General features: G+C 38.1%; 1 protein-coding gene across 16 annotated transcripts in view; it reads right to left on the bottom strand.

Annotated features, from left to right (window-relative positions):
- The window catches only part of CCDC66 (coiled-coil domain containing 66), a 57,750-nt gene that overhangs the window by 18,675 nt on the left and 13,897 nt on the right, over positions 1-25,178 (bottom strand). For 14 of the 16 annotated variants that reach the window (XM_030926479.1, XM_010360447.2, XM_030926618.1 and 11 more), the window contains 3 exons: positions 9,965-10,096; positions 9,348-9,598; positions 9,063-9,147 (listed from right to left, as the gene is read on the bottom strand). In XM_030926479.1, coding sequence (XP_030782339.1) covers positions 9,063-9,147; positions 9,348-9,598; positions 9,965-10,096 — 468 coding nt within the window. The remainder of the gene's footprint in view (positions 1-9,062; positions 9,148-9,347; positions 9,599-9,964; positions 10,097-25,178) is intronic. The other 2 variants (XM_030926533.1, XM_010360448.2) reach the window with 1 other exon arrangement.

Genomic DNA, 25,178 nt, shown 5'->3' with positions numbered 1-25,178 from the left:
CGCCTGTAGTCCCAGCTTGGGAGACTGAGGTAGGAGAATGGCATGAACCCAGGAGGCAGAGCTTGCAGTGAGCCGAGATCACACCACCGCACTCCAGCCTGCACAACAGAGCAAGACTCCGTCTCAAAAAGAAAAAGGAAATGTGGCACACATACACCATTAATACCATGCAGCCATAAAAAGGGATGGGTTCATGTCCTTTGTAGGGACGTGGATGAAGGTGGAAACCATAATTCTCAGCAAACTAACAAAAGAACAGAAAACCAAACACTGCACGTTCTCACTCATAAGTGGGAGTTGAACTACGAGAATACATGGACACAGGGAGGGGAACATCACACACTGGGGCCTGTCAGTGTGTGTGGGTCTCTAGGGGAGGGATACCATTAGGAGAAATACCTAATGTAGATGATGAGTTGATGGGTGCAGCAAACCACCATGGCACGTGTATACCTATGTAACAAAACTCCATGTCTGCACATGTACCCCGAAACTTAAAAGTATAATAAGCAGCAACAAAAAAAGATATGGGAGAAATAATAAATAACCATAAATACAAAAAAAACAAGATAACATTGGAAAAACCCTTCTAGACGTTGGCTTAGGCAAAGATTTCATGACCAAAAACCCAAAAGCAAATGCAATAAAAACAAACATAAATAGCTGGGACCTAAAGAGCTTTTGCACAGCAAAACAAACACTCAGCAGAGTAAACAGACAACCCACAGAGTGGGAGAAAATCTTCTCAATCTATATATCTGACAAATGACTAATAACCAGAATCTACAAGAAACTCAAATCAGTAAGAAAAAAACCAAACAATCCTATCAAAAAGTGAGCTAAGGACAGGAATAGATGTTGGTGTGGATGTGGTGATCAGGCAACACTTCTACATTGCTGGTGGGAAGGTAAACTAGTACAGCCACTATGGAAAACAGTGTGGAGATTCCTTGAAGAATTAAAAGTAGAACTACCATCTGATCCAGCAATCCCACTACTGGGTATCTACCCAGAAGAAAAGAAATCATTATTCAAAAAAGATACTTGCACATGCATGTTTATAGCAGCACAATTCACAACTGGAAAATCATGGAACCAACCCAAATGCCCATCAATCAACGAGTGGATAAAGAAACTGTGACATATATATATAGAGAGAGAGAATGGAATACTACTCAGCCATAAAAAGAAATGAATTAACAGCATTTGCAATGACCTGGATGAGACTGGGGATTATCATTCTAAGTGAAGTAACTCAAGAATGGAAAACCAAACATCATATGTTCTCACTGATATGTGGGAGCTAACCTATGACGATGCAAAGGCATAAGAATGATACAATGGACTTTGGGGACTTGTGGGGAAGAGTGGAGGTCGGTGGGGGGGATTAAATAAACATATATGGTGCAGTGTATACTACTCGCATGATGGGTGCACCAGGATCTCACAAATCACCACTAACTAATTTATTCATCTAACCAAATACCATTGTACCCCAATAACTTATGGAAAAATAAAAATTTTTAAAAAGCAAGGAAATAGGACACCTCCAAAGGAATACAATAATTCTCCAGCAATAGATCTCAATCAAAAAGCAAGTTATGAAATCCCAGAAAAAAATTCAAAATTTCAATACTAAAGAAGCCCAGTGAGGTACAAGAGAATACTGAAAACCAATACAAAAAAGTCAGAAAAACAATTCAGGGTATGAATGAGAAATGTACCAAAGAGGTAGATATCAGAAAAAGAACCACCAAACAAATTCTGGAAATGAAGAAATCATTGAATGAAATACAAAGCATATCTGAAAACTTCAACAATAGATTAAATAAAACACAAGAATTGTAGAGCCTAAAGATAGGTCTTAAAAAATAACACATTCAGAAAAAAAAAAGAAAAAAGAATAAAAAAGAATCAGCCTAGCTTTTGTGACATATGGGATACCATAAAGTGACCAAATATTTGAATTTTCAGTGTCTGAGAAGGCAAACAGAAAGGATAGAGTTAGAAAACCTATTTAATGAAATAAAAGATGAAAACTTCCCAGGTCTAGCAAGAGGTTTAGTAATCCAGATACAGGAGGCTCAAAGATCCCCAAATAGATACACTGCAAAAAATTCTTCTCCACAGCATGTTATAGTCAAACTGTTAAAAGTAAGAGACAAAGAGAAAATTCTAAAAACCATGCAAGAGAAAATCATCTCATCACCTATAAAGGAACCCCCATCAGACTAACAGCGTATTTCTCAGCAGAAACCTTAGAGCCAGGAGAGAATTATATCTAAAGTGCTGAAAGGGGGGAGAAAAACCTGCCAAAGATACTACACCCTGTAAAGTTATCCTTCATAAATGAAGAATATATAAAGTCTTTCGTAGACAAGCAACAGCTGCGGGAAGTCATCACCACTAGACCGGTCATACAAGAAATGCTAAAGTTCAGGGAGTCTACACCTGGAAGCACAACAGCAATTAACTACCACCAAGAAAACACTTGAAAATACAAAACCCACTGGTAGGGCAAACAAATAAAGAGGAGAAAAAACCTCAAATGTTACCACTACAGGATGCCACCAAACCACAATGTTAAACAAAAAGAAAGAAACACACTAAAGAGAAAAAGAAAGGAATCAAACATTTTCACTACAGAAAACTACCAAATCACATTGATAAATAATGAAAGGAACAAAGGATATACAAACTACAAAAAAAAGAGAGACAGGATTAAGTCTTCATATATTAATAACTTTGCATGTAAACTAAGTAAATTAAAAGGTATAGACTGCCTGAATGAATAAAAACCAGCCAAACAAACAAAACATATTTGCTGACCATAAGAAAGTCACTTCATCTGTAAAGACATAAAAAGACTAACAGGGAAGAAATGGAAAAGAAATATTCAACACAGCCAGAACCAAAAGCAAGCAGGAATTGCTGTATTTATTTCAGATGAAAAAGACTTTAAGTCATGAACATTAAAAAGAGACAAAGAAGGTCATTATGTAATGATAAAGGGATCAATTCAGCAAGACAAAATAACAACTGCAAACATACGTACACAACACCAGAACACCTAGAAATATAAAGCAAGCATTATTAGATCTAAAGGAGAGATAGACTACAATACAATAATAGCTGGGGATTTCAATACCTCACTCTCAGCACTAGATAGATCGTCTAAAAAGAAAATTAACAAACATTGGACTTAAACTGTACATTAAGCCAAACAGACCTAACAGCCTTACAGAACATCTCATCCAACAGTTAAGAGAACACACATTCTTTTCATTAGCACAAGGATTATTCTCCAGGACAGATCATATGTTAGGACACAAAACAAATCTTAATAAACTTTAAAAAACTGATTTCATATCAAGTACTTTCTCAAACTACAATGGAACATAACTAGTAATCAATAATGAGAAGAACACTGGCAACCTGTACAAATAAACAGAAATTAAACAACATGCTTCTGAACAAGCATCCGGTCAAGGAAAAAATTTTTTTAAAAATTCTTGAAAAAATGAAAATTGAAACACAACATACCAAAACCTATGGGATACAGAAAAAGCAGTGCTAAGAGGGAAATTTTTGCAATAAGTGCATTTATCAAAAAAGTGGAAACATTTCAAAAAGCAATCTAATGATGTACCTAAAAGCAACTAGAAAAGAACAAACTCCAAATTAGTAGAAGGAAAGAAACAATAAACACTAGAGCAGAACTAAACAAAATAGAGACAAAAAACACAATACAAAGGATCAAGAAACAGATTTTTTAAAAGATAAACAAAACCAATAAGCTACTTGCTAGACTAACCAAGAACCAAAGAGAGAAGACTCAAATAAAATCAGGAATGAAAAAGGAGAAATTACAACTGATACCACAGAAATACAAGAGATCATCAGAGGCTATTATGAACAACTACACACAAACAAACTAGAAAACCTGGAAAAAATGGATAAATTCCTGGACACACACAAGCTATCAAGAATGAATCAGGAAGAAATAGAAAACCTGAACAGACCAATAATGAGTAATGAGACTGAACTGGTAATAAAAAGTCTCCCAACAAAGGAAAGTCCAGGACCAGATAGAATTCACTAATGAATTCTATCAAACTATCAAAGAACTAACCAATTCTTCTCAAACTATTCCAAAAAAGTCAAAGAGGAGGGAATTTTCCCTAACTCATTCTGTGAGGCCAGCATTGCCCTGATACCAAAGCCAGAGAAGGACAGAACAAAAAAGAACAAAGAAAATTACAGGCCACTATTTTTGATGAACATAGATGCAAAAATTCTCAACAAAATACTAGCAAACTCAATCCAACAGCACATGAGAAAACTAATACCCAACAATTAAGTGGGGTTTATCCTAGCGATGCAGGGAGAATTCAACATATACAAATCAATAAATGTGATACATCACATCAACAGAATGAAAGACAAAAACCATATGATCTTCTCAGTAGACAAGAAAAAACATTTTACAAAATCCAACATCACTTAATAATAAAAACTCTCAACAAACTAGGCACAGAAGGAATATACCTTAACATAATAAAGACTATATATGACAAACCCACAGCTAACATCATAGTTAATGGGGAAAAGCTGAAAGAAAGCCTTTCCCCTAGGAGCTAAAACAAAATAAGGATGCCCACTTTCACCACTCTTTCAACATAGCAACAGAAGTCCTAGCCAGAGCAACCAGGCAAGATAAATAAAGGGCACCTAAATTAGAAAAGATAAAATAAAAAGTCCCCTATACAAAAATTACCCAGGCATGGTGGCGCACACCTGTAATTCCAGCTACTTGGGTGCTTGAAGCCAGAAGGTGGAGGTTGTAGTTAATGGGAACTGCTTGAACCCAGAAGGTGGAGGTTGTAGTGAGCCAACATTGTGCCACTGAAGTCCAGCCTGGGCGACAGCTGTCTCAAAACAAAACAAAAAAACTAAAATCAAAACGTCCCCTTTGCTGATGTTATGATCTTATAGCTTAAAAACCCTAGACTCCACTGGTGCACTGGCTCATGCCTGAAATACCAGCACTCTGGGAGGCCAAGGCGGGTGGATCACCGGAGGTCAGGAGTTCGAGACCAGCCTGGCCAACACTGCAAAACACCATCTCTACTAAAAAAATACAAAAATTAGCAAGGTGTGGTGGCACACGCCTGTAGTCCCAGCTACTTGGAAGGCTGAGGCAGAAGAATCGCTTGAACCCATGAGGCGGAGGTGGCAGTGGGCCGAGATCGCGTCACTGCACTCCAGCCTAGGCGTCAGAGCGAAGGCTCTGTATCAAAAACAAACAAAACCCAAAAACAAAACCTAGACTCCACAAAAAAAACTCACAGCTGATCAATACATTCAGTAAAGTTGCAGAACACAAAATCAACATACAAAAATCAGTAGCATTTCTATACACTAGCTGAGAAATAAATAAAGAAGGCAATCCCACCTACAATAGCTACAAAAAATAAAATATCTAGGAATAAATTTAACCAAGGGGGTTACACATTTCTACACACAAAAAAACTACAAAACAGATGAAAGAAACTAAAGAGGACACAAATGGCAAGATATCCCGTGTTCATGGATCAGAAGAATTATGCCTAAAGCAATCTACAAATTCACTGCTATCTCTATCAAAATACCACCTTCATTTTTCACAGATATAGAAACAATTCTAAAATATCTATGAAACCAAAAAAGAGCCGTAATAACCAAATCAAGGTGGATCACAAGAACAAAGCTGAAGGCATCACACTACCTGACTCAAAATATATTACAAGAATAGTAACCACAACAGCATGGTATTTGTATAAAAACAGACATATAGATCAATGGAACAGAATCAAGAATCCAGAAATAAATCCATGTATTTACAGCCAACTGATTTTCAACGAAAGTGTCAAGAATATAGTTGGGGAAAGCACATACTCTTGAATAAATAATGCTGGGAAAACTGGATATCTATATGCAGAGGAATGAAACTGGAGCCCCATCTCTCACCATATTCAAAAAAACAATTCAAGGGCCAGTGTGGTGGCTCGTGGCTCATGCCTGTAATCCTAGCACTTTGGGAGGGTGAGGCAGGTGGATCCTTTAAGGTCAGGAGTTCAAGATCAGTCTGGCCAACATGGTGAAACCCCATCTGTACTTAAAAAAAAAAAAAAATTAGCCAGGTGTGGTGGCATGCACCCATAATCCCAGCTACTCAGGAGGCTAAGGCAGGAGAATCACTTGAACCTGGGAAGTGGAGGCTGCAGTGAGCCGATCACATCACTGCATTTCAGAGTGACAGAGTGAGACTCCACCTCAAATAAAAAAAAAAATTCAAGATGGATTAAATGTATGACCCCAAAATGTAAACCTACTAGAAGAAAACATACGGAAAACACTTCAGGACACTGGTATAGAGTTTATGGTTGAGACCTCAAAAACACAGGCACCAAAAACAGACAAATAGGGCTAAACTGAACTAAAAAGCTTCTGCACGGGAAAGGAAACAATAACCAGAGTGAAAGAGACAGTGTGTCCCCCAGTTTGAATATTCAGTAGTTTGAATATTCAATAGTTTGCATATTCAGTAGTTTGAATATCTGCAAACTATTCATCCAACAAGGGGCTACTATCCAGAATACATAAGAAACTCAAACTCGGCTGGGCGCGGTGGCTCAAGCCTGTAATCCCAGCACTTTGGGAGGCTGAGATGGGCGGATCACGAGGTCAGGAGATCGAGACCATCCTGGCTAACACGGTGAAACCCAGTCTCTACTAAAAACTACAAAAAACTAGCCGGGCGACGTGGCGGCGCCTGTAGTCCCAGCTACCCGGGAGGCTGAGGCAGGAGAATGGCGTTAACCCGGGAGGCGGAGGTTGCAGTGAGCTGAGATCCAGCCACAGCACTGCAGCCTGGGTGACAGAGCGAGACTCCGTCTCAAAAAAAAAAAAAAAAAAAAAAGAAACTCAAACTCAACACACACAGACACCAAAACCCAAATAATTCCATTAAAAAGTAAGCAAAGAGCATTAATAAACATTTTTCTAAAGAGGATATATAAATGGCGAACAGGTATATGAAAAAATGCTCAACATTACTAATCACAGAAATGCAAATCAAACCCACAATGAGATATCATATCACCTCAGTTAGAATGGCTATTACTAAAAAGCCAAAATTCCTGGGCCCAGTGGCTTATGCCTGTAATCCCAGCACTCTGGAAGGCTGAGGCTGGAGGACTGTTTGAGGAAAGGAGTTCAAAACCAATCTGGTCGACATAGTGAGACTGTGTCTCTATAAAAGAAAAAATTTAAAATTAGCCTGGCATGGTGGCGCATGCCTGTAGTATCAGCTACTGGGGAGGCTCAGGCAGCAGGATTGCTTAAGCCCAGGAGTATGAGGCTACAGTGAGCCATGATCATGCCACTGCATACCAGACTGGGCAGCAGAGCAAGACCCTGTCTCAAAAACAAACAAACCAAAAGACAAAAAATAACAGATGCTGCCAAGGAAGTGGAGAAAAGGGACTCCTTATACACTGTTAGTGGGAATGTAAATAAATACAGACACTATGGAAACAGTATGGAGAAGTCTCCAAAAACTAAAACTGGAACTACCATACAATCCAGCATTCCCAGTACTGGATATTTATCCAAAGAACATGAAATCCGTATATCAAAAGGATACCTGCATTCTTGTGCTAACTGTAGCACTATTTACAATCTAAGTGTCTATCAATGAACAAACAGATCAAGAAAATGTGGTATATACACAATGGGATACTATTTGGCCATAAAGAAAAAATAGTCTTGTCATTTACAGCAACACAGATGCGACTGGAGTTCATTATGTTAAGTGAAATAAGCCAGGTATAGAAAGATAAACATCACATGTTCCCACTCATGTGTGGGAGCTAAAAAAGTAGGTCTCAAGGAGCTAAAGAGTGGAATGATAGGTATTAAAGGCTGGGAAGGGTGTGTGTGAGGGTGGTGGTGATCAAGAGAGGTAGGTTAACAGGTACAAACATATGGTTAGATGAAAGGAATAAGTTCTAATGTTTGATAGCAATAGTAAGGTGACTATGGTCAGCAACCATGTATTATATATTTCAAATTGGTTAGTAAACTTGAAATGTTCCCAATACAGAAATGATAAATACTCAAGGTGATAGATACCAGAATACTCTGGCTTAATCATTACACATTCTACACATATAACGAAATATCATATGTGTCCTATAAATATATAAAACATTATATATCAATTTTTAAAATCCATGAAGCATTTGTTTGGTGACTGTAGAAATAAGTTTTATCAGCATACTGAAAGTATTATTTATGTAAGTGAAGTGGAAATGTCAAATTTCCAATGCACTTCTCCCATCTCCCATTTGTACTGTCAAGTTCTACATGCCTTTTCTTCAACCTTTAGGGGGCTACTGGAGGAAATGATATTTTAAAAACTGAGGAAATAATCTTAGTGCTTAGCATAGTGCCTGGTAAGTAGCAGATGCTCTGCAAACGTCTGCTCACTGACTAAGCATAACATTAATGATGCCAAATTCGTGTATCAAAGGATTTGAAGAATTATGCAGATATTAAAGTCCCTTTAGCACTAGGCTAAAAATCAGGAGAGGAAGTTTTAATTTTAGCCTCTTTTCTTATATTATGCATTAGATTTCTTAGTCATAATTCTAGTTCAATCCCTATTCAAAGAATGAATTCTCATCTTGAACAGAACTCAGGAGAAATAAATTGATAAGAAAAAAAAACAAAAACCAGTACTAACCTAAGACAATACAAATTCACATATACAACTTATATATTAAAGACCTTCTCTACTGGAAGGCAGGTGGCTGTAGTATGTGATACTGTTGGGTTCTTAGCATAAGCGTAATTCTAATATTACAATGCCAGTTGGGGTAGGGACTGGATTCACGACACAACTGGACAGGACCAATGCTGTAAAGTTACATCAGAATTTAAATTTCCATTTACTTAGGTATATGTTCACCATGACTGTTACTTATTAAGGTAAAGAACTATGTTTAACAATGCAATACCTGATGCTCTAATTGCTTTTGTCGTCGTCTGTCTCGTTCCTCAATCTGAGCTGGGTCCAAGAGAGCAGTCATAGAACGGAAAAAGCTGGAAAGATACATATATTAGCTATTAAAAACCTCAGAAAGGTAGATTCAACAAGCTAAATCATTTTGTTTGGGATAAATCTACTGATTATTTCTATTTTAAAGACAAATACCAAACCTGAAACCAATTAGACATTAATAAGTCTTACTAAAGCACATAGACTTTCTTAAAAATCAATAAATACATAAGCATGAACTTACTTTGTTTTCTTACTATTTGCCATAACCACATCCTTAATAGGTTTTGCTCTATGCTCCACCCCTGAAGGTTCAACCTGGCTTCCGGTTGTAGGTGTACAAACACTGCTGACATCAGCCAGCTCCTGAGTGTCAGGAGAGACACAGAAGTACTCAGGTTGTTTGTGTGTTGACCGAGAGGACAGCTGAGATTGAGAACCAGGATAACTCTTTAATGAATCAAAGTGCATTGCCCATCTGTCATGTTCCTCACCCTAATGATGACAAAAAATTCTCATATATAATTCCAAATGACAACCAAAGATGATTTCTAAAAGTCACCTTAGAGGAGAATAAGCATCATAAAAATTAACAAAACTGTACTGTTTAGAGTCCTTATACATAGATGAGTAGCTTCGAAAATTTGAGAAATTCAAAGAATTAGGAAATTTCTAAAAAGTTGTAAGAAGCTATGCAGTGCCACATAATGCATTCAATGAAACAGGTTCACATGGGCAAATGTGGAATAACTGGAATATTCTGGTCTTGTCAAGAAGTTTCAGAATACTTCTGTTTTAATTGACTGAAGACTTTGATTTTATTATCATTTTCTTTTATAGCCATAAAACCTCATAAGTTACCTTTGAATGTGTAATTTTTTCCTCTATTTTTCTTTGACGGTCATCTTCTATTTGCTTATTCAACTCTTCAATCCATTTTCTCTGGAGTTCTTGTTTCACAGCACTGAAAGGGTGCTCCAGCAGTACTGTTTCCTAAACAACAGTCATAAAAGCCATCAAAAGTTCAGTTATCTTTTTCTAATCACTTAATATGTGCAAATCTTGCCAAAGTAACTTACACAGATTTAATCCAGTGAGGCATTTATCTGTAAGAGGAGCAGTAACTTCAAATGAATTTGAATTCAAACAAATAATTAAGTAGATATATTCTGATTCTCAGAATCATATTTTAAATATATTAGAGCAGAGAGATATAATAAGATATCTAAGTGTAAGGAAAGGGAATTTTCTAATGAAAAACAGAAAATTCTTTCTCCAAAACAATTACAAGACTCAAAATTCAGCCGGATGCAGTGGCTCATCACTATAATCCCAGCATGTTGGGAGGCTGACATGGGCAGATCACCTGAGCCCAGGAGTTCGAGACCAGCCTAGCCAACATGGCAAAACCCCATCTCCACTAAAAAAAAAAAAAATTAGCCAGGTGTGGTGGTGCATGCCTATAATCCCAGCTACTTGGGAGGCTGAGGCACAAATCACTTGAACCTGGGAAGTGGGGGTTGTAGTGAGTCAAAATCATGCCACTGCACTCCAGCATGGGCAAGAGTGAGACCCTGTCTCAGAAAAATTGTTTTTCAAAATTCTAAGTCTCTTTTAGAGGCTGAAAGAGTTACTAACAATTTAAAACAGATGACTATTGTTTTACATTTGGCTTTGGAATACAACAAATATTGCCTTTAGGACAAGAACAAGGAGAATATAGAAAGATGTGTGAGAGCAAGAGACTTTCCCTATTGAATCATGTCTCTCTCTAGGAGACCCTCTGTCTTCTAGGTTTCTGCTACTACAGCTCTATCACAGCCTATGATGTTTCAATAAGAAAAATATACTGTGTCCAGAACAAGTCTTTGAATCTTAAGGAAAAAGTAAAAAATGAAAACAGTAGCATAAAAGTTTGCTGCCACTTTAACTGATGAGTTTAGGATACTCTTTTAAAAATGGAAAAAATATATATTCTACTCAAATTGTTCTGAAATGCAACAGGCAAATAACAAAACATTTCATTACATGAAATAACTGCAGGACACAATTAAGAAAAATGGTTTGAAAGAATCCTAATATACCTGACAATATACCTCACAATGTTACTTTCTTCCCTTGTTTTTACCAGAAAAGATCACAAAGGTTATAGTTTATAACTCACTGTTTTGATCAGAAGAAATATTTATACAAAAAGTAAAGATCCTTATATCTCATCCTCCTACATTCTAAACAGATTAAAAACCATCAAACTTATTTAAGCCTAAAACAATCACTTCAAAAGGAACATTATCTTTAGGTAAAAGAAAGTATACCTCAAGAAATGTTTTAGAGGTCAAAATGGGAAAAGAAAACAAGCATTGTCCAACCTGTGGGCCAAGACAGCTTCGAATGTGGCCCAAGACAAATTTGTAAAACTTCCTTAAAACATTATGAAATTGTTTTGCAATTTTTTCTTAAGTTCATCAGCTATCACAGTGTTAGTTTATTTTATGTGTGGCCCAAGACCATCTTTCTTCTTCCAGTGTGACTCAGGGAAGCCAAAAGACTGGATACCCCCAAATTGAAAATGGACCCTTTGAACTCCCTAAAGAAAATTTTCAACAAGGTAACTAAATAGTCCTAGAATGCTGTGTATTTGTTTGAGTTTGATGTAACCAGATCTGATTCCATATTCTAGTGTAGTGGTATTGCAAATTATTCACGAATTAGACAAAAGTTAAAATTATCCTTAAAAATTCCTTAAACACTCAAAATATTTTATATATATTTATAACCCTAAGACAACTGAACAATCAGATCTCTCAGTTTAGTCTTAATTTCTTTTTTTTTTTTTTTTTTTTGAGACGGAGTCTCACTCTGTCACCCAGGCTGGAGTGCTGTGGCCGGATCTCAGCTCACTGCAAACTCCGCCTCCCGGGTTCACTTCATTCTCCTGCCTCAGCCTCCCGAGTAGCTGGGACTACAGGCGCCGCCACCTCGCCCGGCTAGTTTTTTGTAGTTTTTAGTAGAGACTGGGTTTCACCGTGTTAGCCAGGATGGTCTCCATCTCCTGACCTCGTGATCCGCCCGTCTCGGCCTCCCAAAGTGCTGGGATTACAGGCTTGAGCCACCACGCCCGGCCTAGTCTTAATTTCTTACTCAAAGATGTCTTACAAAGCTACTACGACTTACCTGCATTTCATTTCTGTTGTTGACTGGGAAAGCCTTTAAATTATTCTTAAATTCTTTTTCACAAGTCTCTCCCAATGTGCATTCAGTTAGAAGAATGAAAAACACGGGGGTGGGAGATGGGGAGAGGTGTAGGTAGAACTGCATTCCTTTTGGTTTACTGCGTGCATTTAGTTGAAGGTGAGCAAGGAATATTTGTGTGTAACACAAGACATACTGTAACAAGTGTTGTGTTTTGACCTTCTTCTAGCATTCCCTCTTGCTAAAGAAGCCTCTTTTCCCAGGTTGACTTTTTCACTGTATCTCCCTATTACTGACCTGAGACTTCCCCTACATAAAAACTGGTTTCCTAAATATGTTTTGAGCCTATTCTTTTTTTTTTTTTTTTCAGGCAGGGTCTGTCACCCAGGCTGGAGTGCACAATCATGGCTCACTGCTGCCTCAACCTCCCAGGCTTAAGTGATCCTCCTGCCACAGATTCTCAAGTAGCTGGGACTACAGATGCACGACACCACACCCCGCTATTTTTATTTTATGTAGAGACAGGATTTTACCATGTTGTTGCCCAGGATGGCCTTGAACTCCTGGGCTCAAGAAATCCACCCACCTTGACCTCCCAAAAAGCCACTGCACATGGCCTATTCTCACGTGACAGCCTTGTGTGAAAACTCATAGGAAACCCCACTACAAACTTCCCCTCAAATAGTTCCTGATGTTACAGAGTCCTAATGTAATTATTTTAGTCTTCAAATTATTCTGTTAGGAAATGTTAGTCTCACTCCTGATTCAAATGCTGTACAAATGGCAGCTGGTAAGTCAGAACTGAAAATAAAGGGCTTTTCAAATGGTCCACTATAGATGCCTGTTTCCACTTCATGTGATTCTCCCCTTAAAGCAGTCTATAAAAATGCAGCTTTGGGAAAGAACACTCAGTGTTGACTTGGCCAAGGGCCAGAACAGCCCTTCTTGCCAGTTCATGATTCCCCAATTAAGATGACAACATCCACCTGCCTACCTTGTCTACTGGCCAGGCAGAAAAGGCATTCATGTGGGTGGTAGGGATGTCAGGACACTGGATTACAAAGACCATTACCTTACAGGAGGAATGGCAGCAAAACACAGAGCTGAAATCACTTTTCAAAAAACAAAATTACTTTGAACTTAAACATTATTTAAAATCCCTCTGGAACCAGAAGGCCCATAGAGTAAACGATGGCTAACAATCCATTTCTCATGTACTTATTTGCCATATATCCTCTTTGGAGCCAGGTCTATTAAAATTCTGCCAATTAAAAAAATTGGGTTGTCTAATTACTGAATGTTTAGTTTTTAAAAATATATGCTGGATGTAAGGCCTTTTATCAAGGATTAATTTGCAATCATTTTCTCCCTCTATTTTATAATCTTAACTTTAACCTAAGAACAGAACTTTTGATGAGGTCATTCATCAATTCTTTTTTAAAAGATCATCCTTTCAGTGTTGTACTAATGACACTGGTACATTAATTCTTGTGTCTAGCCACTTTTATTAAGTTTACCTATTATTTTTATAAATGATGACTATCATTGATTTGTGAATGTTAACCCTAGCTTGCTTGCATTCCTTGAATAGACCCAACTCATCATGATTTATTACTCTTTCTTGTATTTATTTTTCTTTCTTGTATTTCCTGTCAGGTTTTGGTATAAAGAGAGTTAGTTTTGGGTATCAGGTTTACTACCCTCATAAACAACCTAAAAGGTTTTCACTTCCACCTTAATTGTTGGGAAGAATTCACCAGTAAATACATTTGGTTCTGGAGTTTATTTTGTTGGGTTTTTAGTAATGGGTTCAATTTCATTAAAGTACCATTCTGATTTACTGCTTCTTGTGTCAATTTTAGTAATCTGCGTTTTTCTAATAATTTGCTCATTTTTAAGTCCAAATTAACTTGAAAGTGAAGTTATTCAGAAAATCCCCTTCTCTTTCTAATGTCCATATTCTCTGGTGATGCCTCCTTTTTAATTCATCTCAATTTTATGAAGGGTTTATCAATTTAAATAACTTTTCAAAGAATTAACTTTTGGCTTTGTTAATTCTATTGTACATATTTCCAGTTTTACTAATACCCACTCTGACCTACTTTGGGCTTAAATTTTGCTGTTCTTTCTCTAACCTCTTGAGATGAATACTTTAGGTCACTGATACTTGATTTTCAATCTTTCAAGAGATGCATTTAAGGTGAAAAGTTTCCCTCTCAGCACAGGAAACCTACATTTTGATATGTAATATTTTCATTATCACTCAGTTAAAAATATTTTCTAGTGTGAATTTCTCTTCCACTCAGAAGTATACTGCCTACTTATCAAACATTTGGGAATTTTCTAGTTACTATTTGTTACTGATATCTAGCTTAATTCCATTATATGGTTTGATTCTGTGTCCCCATCAAAACTCATGTTGAATTGTAACCCCCAGTGTTGGAGGTAGGGCCTGGTGGGAGGTGACTGGATCACAGGGGTGGTTTCTCATGGTTTAACACCATCCCCCTTGGTGCTGTCATTGTGATGAGTTCTCATGAGATCTTTTTATTTTTTAGGTTGGTGCAAAAGTAAATTGCAGTTTTTGCCATTGAAAGTAATGGGTAAAACTGCAATTACTTTTTTTAAAAAAATTTTATTTCCATAGGTTTTGGAGGAAGAGGTGGTATTTGGTTACATGAGTAAGTTCTTTAGTGGTGATCTGTGAGATTCTGGTGTACGCATCACCCGAGCAGTATACGCTGAATTCACTTTGTAGTCTTTTATCCCTCAGCCCCCTCCCAGCCTTTCCCCACAAGCCCTCAAAGTCCACTGTATCATTCTTAAGCCTCTGCATCCTCATAGCTTAGCTCCCACTTATGAGTGAGAACATAAGATGTTTGGTTTTCCATTCCTGAGTTACTTCACTTAAAATAATACTCTCCAATTCCACCCAGGTTGCTGCAAATGCTATTCATTCATTCCTTTTTATGGCTGAGTCCTATTCCATCATATATCTATATCTATCTCAAGGTTTCTTCATCCACTCACTGACTGATGGGCATTTGGACTGGTTCCATATTTTCCCAATTGCGAATTGTGCTGCTATAAATGTGTGTGCAAGTATCTTTTCCATATAATGACTTATTTTCCTCTGGATAGTTAACCAGTAGTGGGATTGCTGAATCAAATGGTAGTTCTACTTTTGGTTCTTTTTTTATTTTTTACTTTCATTTTTTGAGACTGGAGTCTCTGTCATCCAGGCTGGAGTGCAGTGGCGCAATCTCGGCTCACTGCAACCTCTGCCTGCTGGATTCAAGCAATTCTCCTGCCTCAGACTCCTGAGTAGCTGGGATTACAGGCGCCGCCACCACGCCTGGCTAATTTTTGTATTTTTAGGAGACAGGGTTTCACCACATTAGCCAGGCGGGTCTCGAACTCCTGACCTCAGGTGATCCGCCTGCCTCGGCTTCCCAAAGTGCTGGGATTACAGGCATGAGCCACCATACCCAGCCTAACTTTTAGTTCTTTAAGGAATCGCCACATTGTTTTTCATAGTAAGATCTGGTTGTTTAAAGTGTGTAGCCCTCCCTGCTACCTCTCTCGGTCCTGTTTGTGCTACGTTAGATGCCTGCTTCCATTTTGCCTTCCACCATGACTGAAAGCTCCCTGAGGCCTCCCCAGAAGGAGAAGCCACTATGTTTTCTGTACAGTCTGCAGAACTGTAAGCCTATTAAACCTCTTTATAAATTACCCAGTCTCCAGATATTTCTTTACAGCAATGAGAGGACAAACTAATAAAATCCACGATATCAATCTATGTAATGTGAACCTATGAAATTTGTTCAGACTTTTATAGCCTAGTAAATTATTAATTCTCACTTTTTACTTTGAATATTTCATCTATATTCTTTGGGGTTTCTATATACATGACTAATAACTACACTTTCATTTTTTCCTCTCCAATTCTTATGACTTGAAATTTCTTTTCCTTGTTATATTGCCTAGAACCACCAATACAAACAGTAATAATATATTGGCATCTTATCTCTTTTCAGAGACAGGGTCTTACTCTGTGGCCCAGGCATAATCAGCTTACTGCACCTCTAACTCCTGGGCTCAAGTGATTCCCTCACCTCAGCCTCCAGAATAGCTAGGACTACAGGCACATCCAGCCATGCTCAGCTAATTTTTTGTTTTTTTGTGTGTGCTGTGGAGACAGGGTCTCACTATGTTGCCCACGCTGGTCTCAAACTCTTGGCTCAAGGCAGCTACTCTTCTGCTTTGGCCTCCCAAAGTGTTGGGCTTATAGGCATGAGCCACTGTATCCGGCCCACAATTTTTAATAATGTATAATTTTATTGTGTGTCTCTTTTAAGCATCAAGTCTTTGGAGTTTTCATACCTCTGCTTTTTAACAAAGGATTTTTGACTTTTCAGAATTGATTCTTGTTATCTTGCTATTACTATTTATCTTGATGTTTACTGTACAAACTATGTTGGCAGATACTCTTTATAATTATACTAATGGTTACTTTAGTTTTCCTTTCTTTTTTTTTTTTTTTGAGACAGAGTCTTACTCTGTCCCCAGGCTGAAGTGCAGTGGCATGATCTCGGCTCACTGCAACCTTCGCCTCCCAGGTTCAAGCGATTCCCCTGCCTCAGCCTCCTGAGTAGCTGGGATTACAGCTGCGCGCCACCACACCCGGCTAATGTTTTTGTATTTTTTAGTAGAGACAGGGTTTCACCATGTTGGCCAGGATGGTCTCGATTTCCTGCCCTCGTGATCCACCCGCCTCAGCCTCCCATAGTGCTGGGATAACAGGTGTGAGCCACCGCGCCTGGCAAGTTACTTCAGTTTTCTACATTCTTTAACTTTTATCTGATTTTCACAATCATAATAAACTCTGCCTTTATGGAGAGATCACACAACAGCTAAACACTTTGCACAATATTCTAGCAAAGCAAATGCATAAAGAACTAGAAAGTTCTCCTTGTTTCCTTCCACTATCCTTCACCAGAGTGAGACAATACCAACATTCTGCTTTTCGTGTGTGTGTTTGTGTGTGTATGTATGTGCTAGTCTTTTAAAGTATTTCTTTAAACATAGATATGGTTATAGTATATGCATTATTCTGCAACTTTTTTCATTTCACAATGTCTTAAGAGACTTTTGTGTCAGCTACTCGTTACTTTTTAACCACAAAATTCTTGTAAACTGTTTTAATTTTGACACATTTTTCTGATCCAGAAATGGTCTTTAAGAACTTTTCTATTAAAAGAAATATTTGGGAGAAATATTTTATATAATTATTCAGGTCTGAGTATGTCTTTATGTTCTCTTTATGTATGAACATCTTGTCTAGGCATTAAATATTTTAGCCCCACTATCTATTAAACCTTTATAAATATTGCTATACTATCTACAGAGTACAAACTATCATTTTGATCATTTTGATCATTTGATTATCATCTAAGATCATTTTGATTTTTGTTGTCATTTTCTCATATTTAAATGCTTGAAGAAGTATATTCTTATTCTTGATATTTGTAAACTTATTACCATATGCCTTCAAATTGGCCTCTTTTCATTCATTCAGCCTAACTTTCTTCTGGATCTAGAAAATTTTTTTCTATGAAACTTGACATATTACTACTTCTGTTTTCTTCTTTAGGAAAGCCTATGATTCAAGATTGTATTTTTATAAGCTATTTATAATATCTTTGATACCAGATTTTTCATCTCTTTTGAAACTTCTTCCTATATTCTGGGAGTGTTTTCACAGCAATTTCTTCTTTTTCCTCATTGTAATTTAAATTTAATGTTTTACCAAGTATTTTTCCTTTCCTATGATTGTATGTATTGTTTTCTTCCACTCACCTTATGTTGGGCCTATTCCTGTACAAACACTTCCTGGACCAATTCAATTCCTTAATATATGAGTAGATAAAAACTAAGTGAGTGTTTTCTTAAAAAACTCTTAACTATGCCATACGAGGGGCTCTTCCTAAACTTATATGACATGACAGAGGTGTATTTTGTACTATCCTTTATGTTTTCTTGCATTTCACAAATATATATAATATTTTTAAAAGTCAGAAAGTTGGCCAGGCACAGCGGCTCAAGCCTGTAATCCCAGCCCTTTGGGAGGCGAAGGCAGATGAACTGCTTGAACCCAGGAGTTTGAGACCAGCCTGAGCAACCCTGTCTCTACAGAATACAAAAAATTAGTCAGTCATGGTGGGATGTGCCTGTAGTCCCAGCTACTTGTAAGGCTGAGATGGGAAGACTGCTTGAGCCCAGGGAGGTCAAGGCTACAGTTGGTTGTGACTGTGCCAGTGCACTCCAGCCTGGGTGACAGAGTGAGATGCTATCTCAAATAATAATAATAATAATAATAATAATAATAATAATAATAATAATAAAGTTGAGAAGTCAAAAAAGGAAAAGATATGTAGAATTAAGTTATGATTATGCATATATGAATATCTTGAGCATTAAGGTAGATCAAAGTTTATGTATCTACTCATCCAGAAAGCAAAATAGTACCAGAAGGATCCACATCAAACTCTTGCACTGGACAATGACCATCACTAAGATTCTACAAAAACACTTATAGAATAAATTCAGCAAAGTTGCAGTATATAAAATCAACACACAAAAAATAGCTGGGTTTCTATATACTAATCTATATACTAAAAAGAACAATTCTTCAAGGGTATTCAAAAATATTCTGGAGGAGGTTCCAAGATGGCCGAATAGGAACAGCTCCAGTCTGCAGCTCCCAGTGTGAGCCAACGCAGAAGACAGGTGATTTCTGCATTTCCAACTGAGGTACCAGGTTCATCTCACTGGGGCTTGTCAGACACTGGGTGCAGCCCACGGAGCAGGGCGGAGCATCGCCTCACCAGGGAAGTGCAAGGGGTCAGGGAATTCCCTTTCCTAGCAAAGGGAAGCTGTGACAGATGGTACCTGGAAAATCGGGACACTCCCACCATAATACTGCACTTTTCCAACGGCCTCAGCAAATGGCACACCAGCAGATTATATCCCATGCCTGGTTCGGAGGGTCCCACGCCCATAGAGCCTCGCTCACTGCTAGCACAGCAGTCTGAGATCAAACTGCAAGGTGGCAGCAAGGCTGGGGAAGGGCGTCCACCATTGCTCAGGCTTGAGTAGGTAAACAGAGTGGCCTGGATGCTCGAACTGGGTGGAGCCCACTGCAGCTCAAGGAGGCCTGCCTGCCTCTGTAGACTCCACCTCTGGGGGCAGGGCATAGCTGAACAAATGGCAGCAGAAACTTCTGCAGACTTAAATGTCCTTGTCTGACAGCTTTGAAAGGAGTAGTGCTTCTCCCAGCAAGGAGTTTGAGATCTGAGAACAGACAGACTGCCTCCTCAAGTGGGTCCCTGACCCCCGAGTAGCCTAACTTGGAGACACCTCCCAGTAGGGACTGACAGACACCTCATACAGCCAGGTGCCCCTCTGAGACGAAGCTTCCAGAAGAAGGATCAGACAGCAACATTTGCCATTCTGCAAAATTTGCTGTTCTGCAGCCTCCGCTGGTGATACCCAGGCAAACAGGGTCTGGAGTGGACTTCCAGCAAACTCCAACAGACCTGCAGCTGAGGGTCCTGACTGTTAGAAGGAAAACTAACAAAGAGAAAGGACATCCACACCAAAACCCCATCTGTACGTCACCATCATCAAAGACCAAAGGTAGATAAAACCACAAAGATGGGGAGAAACCAGAGCAGAAAAGCTGAAAATTCTAAAAATCAGAGCTCCTCTTCTCCTCCAAAGGAACACAGCTCCTCACCAGCAACAGAACAAAGCTGGACGGAGAATGACTTTGACAAGTTGAGAGAAGAAGGCTTCAGACGATTGGTAATAACAAACTTCTCCGAGCAAAAGGAGGATGTTCAAACCCATCACAAAGAAGCTAAAAACCCTGAAAAAATGTTAGACAAATGGCTAACAGTGTAGAGATGTCCTTAAATGACCTGATGGAGCTGAAAACCATGGCACAAGAACTAAGTGATGCATGCACATGCTTCAGTAGACGATTTGATCAAGTGGAAGAAAGGGTATCAGTGATTGAAAATCAAATGAATGAAATAAAGTGAGAAGAGAAGTTGAGAGAAAAAGGAGTAAAAAGAAATGAACAAAGCCTCCAAGAAATATGGGACTATGTGAAAAGACCAAATCTACATTTGACTGGTGTACCTGAAAGTGACAGGGAGAATGGAACCAAGTTGGAAAACACTCTTCAGGATACTATCCAGGAGAACTTTCCCAACCTAGCGAGACAGGCCAACATTCAAATTCAGGAAATACAGAGAATACCACAAAGATACTCCTCGAGAAGAACAACCCCAAGACACATAATTCTCAGATTCACCAAAGTTGAAATGAAGGAAGAAATGTTAAGGGCAGCCAGAGAGAAAGGTCGGGTTACCCACAAAGGGAAGAAGCCCATCAGACTAACAGCAGATCTCTCGGTAGAAACTCTACAAGCCAGAAGAGAGTGGGGGCCAATAGTCAACATTCTTAAAAAAAAGAATTTTCAACTCAGAATTTCATATCCAGCCAAACTAAGTTTTGTAAGTGAAGGAGAAATAAAATCCTTTACAGACAAACAAATGCTGAGAGATTCTGTCACCACCAGGTCTGCTTACAAGAGCTCCTGAAGGAATCACTAAACATGGAAAGGAACAACCGGTACCAGCCACTGCAAAAACATACGAAATTGTAAAGACCATTGATGCTAGGAAGAAACTGCATCAACTAATGAGCAAAATAACCAGCCAAAATCATAATGACAGGATTAAATTCACACATAACAATATTAACCTTAAATGTAAATGGGCTAAATGCTCTGATTAAAAGACACAGACTGGCAAATTGGATAAAGAGTCAAGACCCATCAGTGTGCTGTATTCAGGAGACCCATTTCACGTGCAGAGACACACATAGGCTCAAAATAAAGCAGTGGAGGAAGATCTACCAAGCAAATGGAAAACAAAAAAAAGCAGAGGTTGCAATCCTAATCTCTAATAAAAAAGACTTTAAACCAATAAGCTCAAAAGAGACAAAGAAGGCCATTAGAACAAGAACAGCTAACTATCCTAAATATATATGCACCCAATACAGGAGCACCCAGATTCATAAAGCAAGTCCTTAGAGACCTACAAAGAGACTCAGACTCCCACACAATAATAATGGGAGACTTTAACACTCCACTGTCAACATTAGACAGATCAACGAGACAGAAAGTTAACAAGGATATCCAGGAATTGAACTCAGCTCTGCACCAAGCAGACCTAACAGACATCTACAGAACTCTCCACCCCAAATCAACAGAATATACATTCTTCTCAGCACCACTTCACACTTATTCCAAAACTGACCACACAGTTGGAAGGTAAAGCACTCCTCAGCAAATGTAAAAGAATAGAAATCACAACAAACTGTCTCTCAGACCACAGTGCAATCCAACTAGAACTCAGGATTAAGAAACTCACTCAAAACCACTCAACTGCATGGAAACTGAACAACCTGCTCCTGAATGACTACTGGGTACATAACGAAATGAAGGCAGAAATAAAGATGTTCTTTGAAACCAATGAGAACAAAGACACAACATACCAGAATCTCTAGGCCACATTTAAAGCAGTGTGTAGAGGGAAATTTATAGCACTTAATGCCCACAAGAGAGAGCAGGAAAGATCTAAAACTGACACCCTAACATCACAATTAAAAGAACTAGAGAAGCCAGAACAAACACATTCAAAAGCTAGCAGAAGGCAAAAAATAACTAAGATCAAAGCAGAACTGAAGGAGATAGAGACACAAAAAACCCTTCAAAAAAATCAGTGAAACCAGGAACTGGTTTTTTGAAAAGATCAACAAAACTCACAGACCGCTAGCAAGACTAATAAAGAAGAAAAGAGAGAAGAATCAAATATATGCAATAAAAAATGATAAAGGAGATATCACCACCGATCCCACAGAAATACAAACTACCATCAGAGAATACTATAAACACCTCTGTGTAAATAAACTAGAAAATATAGAAGAAATGGATAAATTCCTGGACACATACATCCTCCCAAGACTAAACCTGGAAGAAGCGGAATCCCTGAAGAGACCAACAACAGGTTCTGAAATTGAGGCAATAATAGCCTACCAACCAAAAATAGTCCAGGACCAGACGGATTCACAATGGAATTCTACCAGAGGTACAAAGAGGAGTTGGTACCATTCCTTCTGAAACTATTCCAATCAACAGAAAAAGAGGGAATCCTCCCTAATTCATTTTATGAGGCCAACATCATCCTGATACCAAAGCCTTGCAGAGACACAACAAAAAAAGAGAATTTTAGACCAATATCCCTGATGAACATTGATGCAAAAATCCTCAATAAAATACTGGCAAACCAAATCCAGCAGCAAATCAAAAAGCTTATCCACCACAATCAAGTTGGCTTCATCCCTGGGATACAAGGCTGTTTCAACATATGCAAATCAGTAAACGTAATCCAGCATATAAACAGAACCAAAGACAGAAACCACATGATTATCTCAATAGATGCAGAAAAGGCCTTTTGACAAAATTCAACAGCCCTTCATGATAAAAACTCTCAATAAACTAGGTACTAATGGGACGTATCTCAAAATACTAAGAGCTATTTATGACCTTACACCATATAGAAAACTTAACTCAAAATAGATCAAAGACCTAAACATAAGAGCTAGAACTAGAAAACTCTTAGAAGAAAATACAGGCTGATGATCAGAGTTGGCAATGATTTCTTTGATAAGACACCAAAAACACAGGCAACAAAAGAAAAGAGATAAAATGGACTTCATCAAAATTAAAGACTATTATCAAGAACGTGAAAAAGTAACTCACAGAATGGGAGAAAATAGTTGTGAATCATATATCTGATAAGGGATTATCATACAAAATATATAACTCCTACAACTCAACAACAACAAAAAACACCAAAAAACCTGACTAAAATGGGCAAAGGATCTCAATAGGCATTTCTCCAAAGATGTGCAAATAGCCAATAAACATGTGGGAAAATGTTCCATATCAGTAATCATTGGGAAATGCAAATCAAAACCACAGTGATATCATTTCACAACCATTGGGATGGATATTGTCAATAAATCAGAAAATAAGTGTTGGTGAGGATGTGGAGAAATTGAAACACAGTGCACTGTTGATGGAAATATACAATGGTACAGCTGCTGTAGAAAACAGTGTAATCGTTTAACACAAAATTACAAAATTAAAATTGGTAAAAATTTAACATAAAAAATTTAAAAATTACCATACAATCTAGCAATTCCACTTCTGAGTACATACCCAAAAGAACTGAAACAGGAACTCAAAAAGATAATTTATACACCAATGTTCATAGCAGCATTATTCCCAATAGCCAAAAGGTAGAAACAATCCAAATTTCTACCCATGGATTAATGGATAAAGAAAACATGGTATATACATACAATAGATGTTATTTAGCATTAAAAAGAAATGAAATTCTGACACATACTACAGTATGGGTAAACCTTGAGGACATTATGCTAAGTGGAATAAGCCAGTCAGAGGCTGAGACAGGAGGATCACTTGAACCCAGGAATTCGAGGCTGGAGTGCAACATGACTGCGCCTGTTCAGCCTGGGCAACAAAGTGAGACCCCCAACTCTTTAAATTATAAGTAGAACAAAAACTTCATTAGCATTTGTTCTGTTGTCAGTCACTATTCTAAGCACTTTATATGAATTACCTCATGTTTTAACAATCAAAGCTTTGGTGACTGCCTACAACCAAACTTCCTTCCCTCCCAATTATATAAAGAGGCTAACTAGATTATTCAAATAGTATAAATAGTTGTGGCTACAGCTGGAATTTCTGAAAACAACTGCTCTAAGGTATTTAAGAGGTCTTTTTTGTTACACAGCAAATTCCTTTTCCCTCAGTAACATCTCTCCAATTTTGTACCACATTCACATACATACATAAAAACTGCATTTAAATAGTAAAAAAATGAGCCAGTAATCATACTCTTTTAACTCTTGGTTGTCTGGTCTTGGATATTGCATGTGTTTCATTTTCTAGTCCACCTATCACAAACCCCTACAACTTTTGTTTCCAAAAATTTTTTAAATAACTTTACTGGGATTTTTTATTATTAAAAAAAAGATACACATGAGGAATAAAAGTAAAATTCTAAGTTCCCCAACTAACTGAATGGATCATCTCTTGGCCAAGGGGACCCAAAAGTGCCTTGAAAACTGAGTTCTTGGCCATGAGTGGATGGGGGAATCAGACACACCACATTATACCTCCTCCCTCCCTGGCCAACCACTATTTAGCCTAAGGGCTAAACAGAAACCAGCCCTTCAAAAGATGCCAGCACTGACACCAACCAACCACCTGATGCTTCTGGCCAAAAGGTTTGTGTCCTCTGCTTCGCTTTTTGATGTCAGAGGGCTGAAAACTCTACCCTTGGATCATGGTAATGCTGCCATTTTTTATACATGGGACCCATGAAGGGTCATAAAACTCAATTGTGTATGCGTGTTTCTCCTTTCATAAATATTCATGACTCCTCGTATAGCTTATTAAATATGTATATTCAGCCACTCCACTCAGCATAAATTCCTGTTCCCTTCCCCACCACCTTGAAGTTTTTGCCTCCTGGCCCGCCAAAGGCTATGCTTCCCAGCCTGTCAGAATGGCCATGCTGCAGGTTGCAACCACTGATGAGAAATACAGTTCTCCTTTCCAAATTCATGAGCCTCATCATTTCATCAGCTGACAAATACTATCATTAAAAAATATATACGAAATATTTTAAAACCTAAAAGTCACCTCAAATGGTTCTTT

Source organism: Rhinopithecus roxellana, chromosome 1 (assembly GCF_007565055.1).
Source record: "Rhinopithecus roxellana isolate Shanxi Qingling chromosome 1, ASM756505v1, whole genome shotgun sequence".
NCBI classification, from domain to species: Eukaryota; Metazoa; Chordata; class Mammalia; order Primates; family Cercopithecidae; genus Rhinopithecus; species Rhinopithecus roxellana.
Note: the sequence above shows the minus strand (reverse complement) of the source record. Positions and strands in the feature narration are given on the sequence as shown.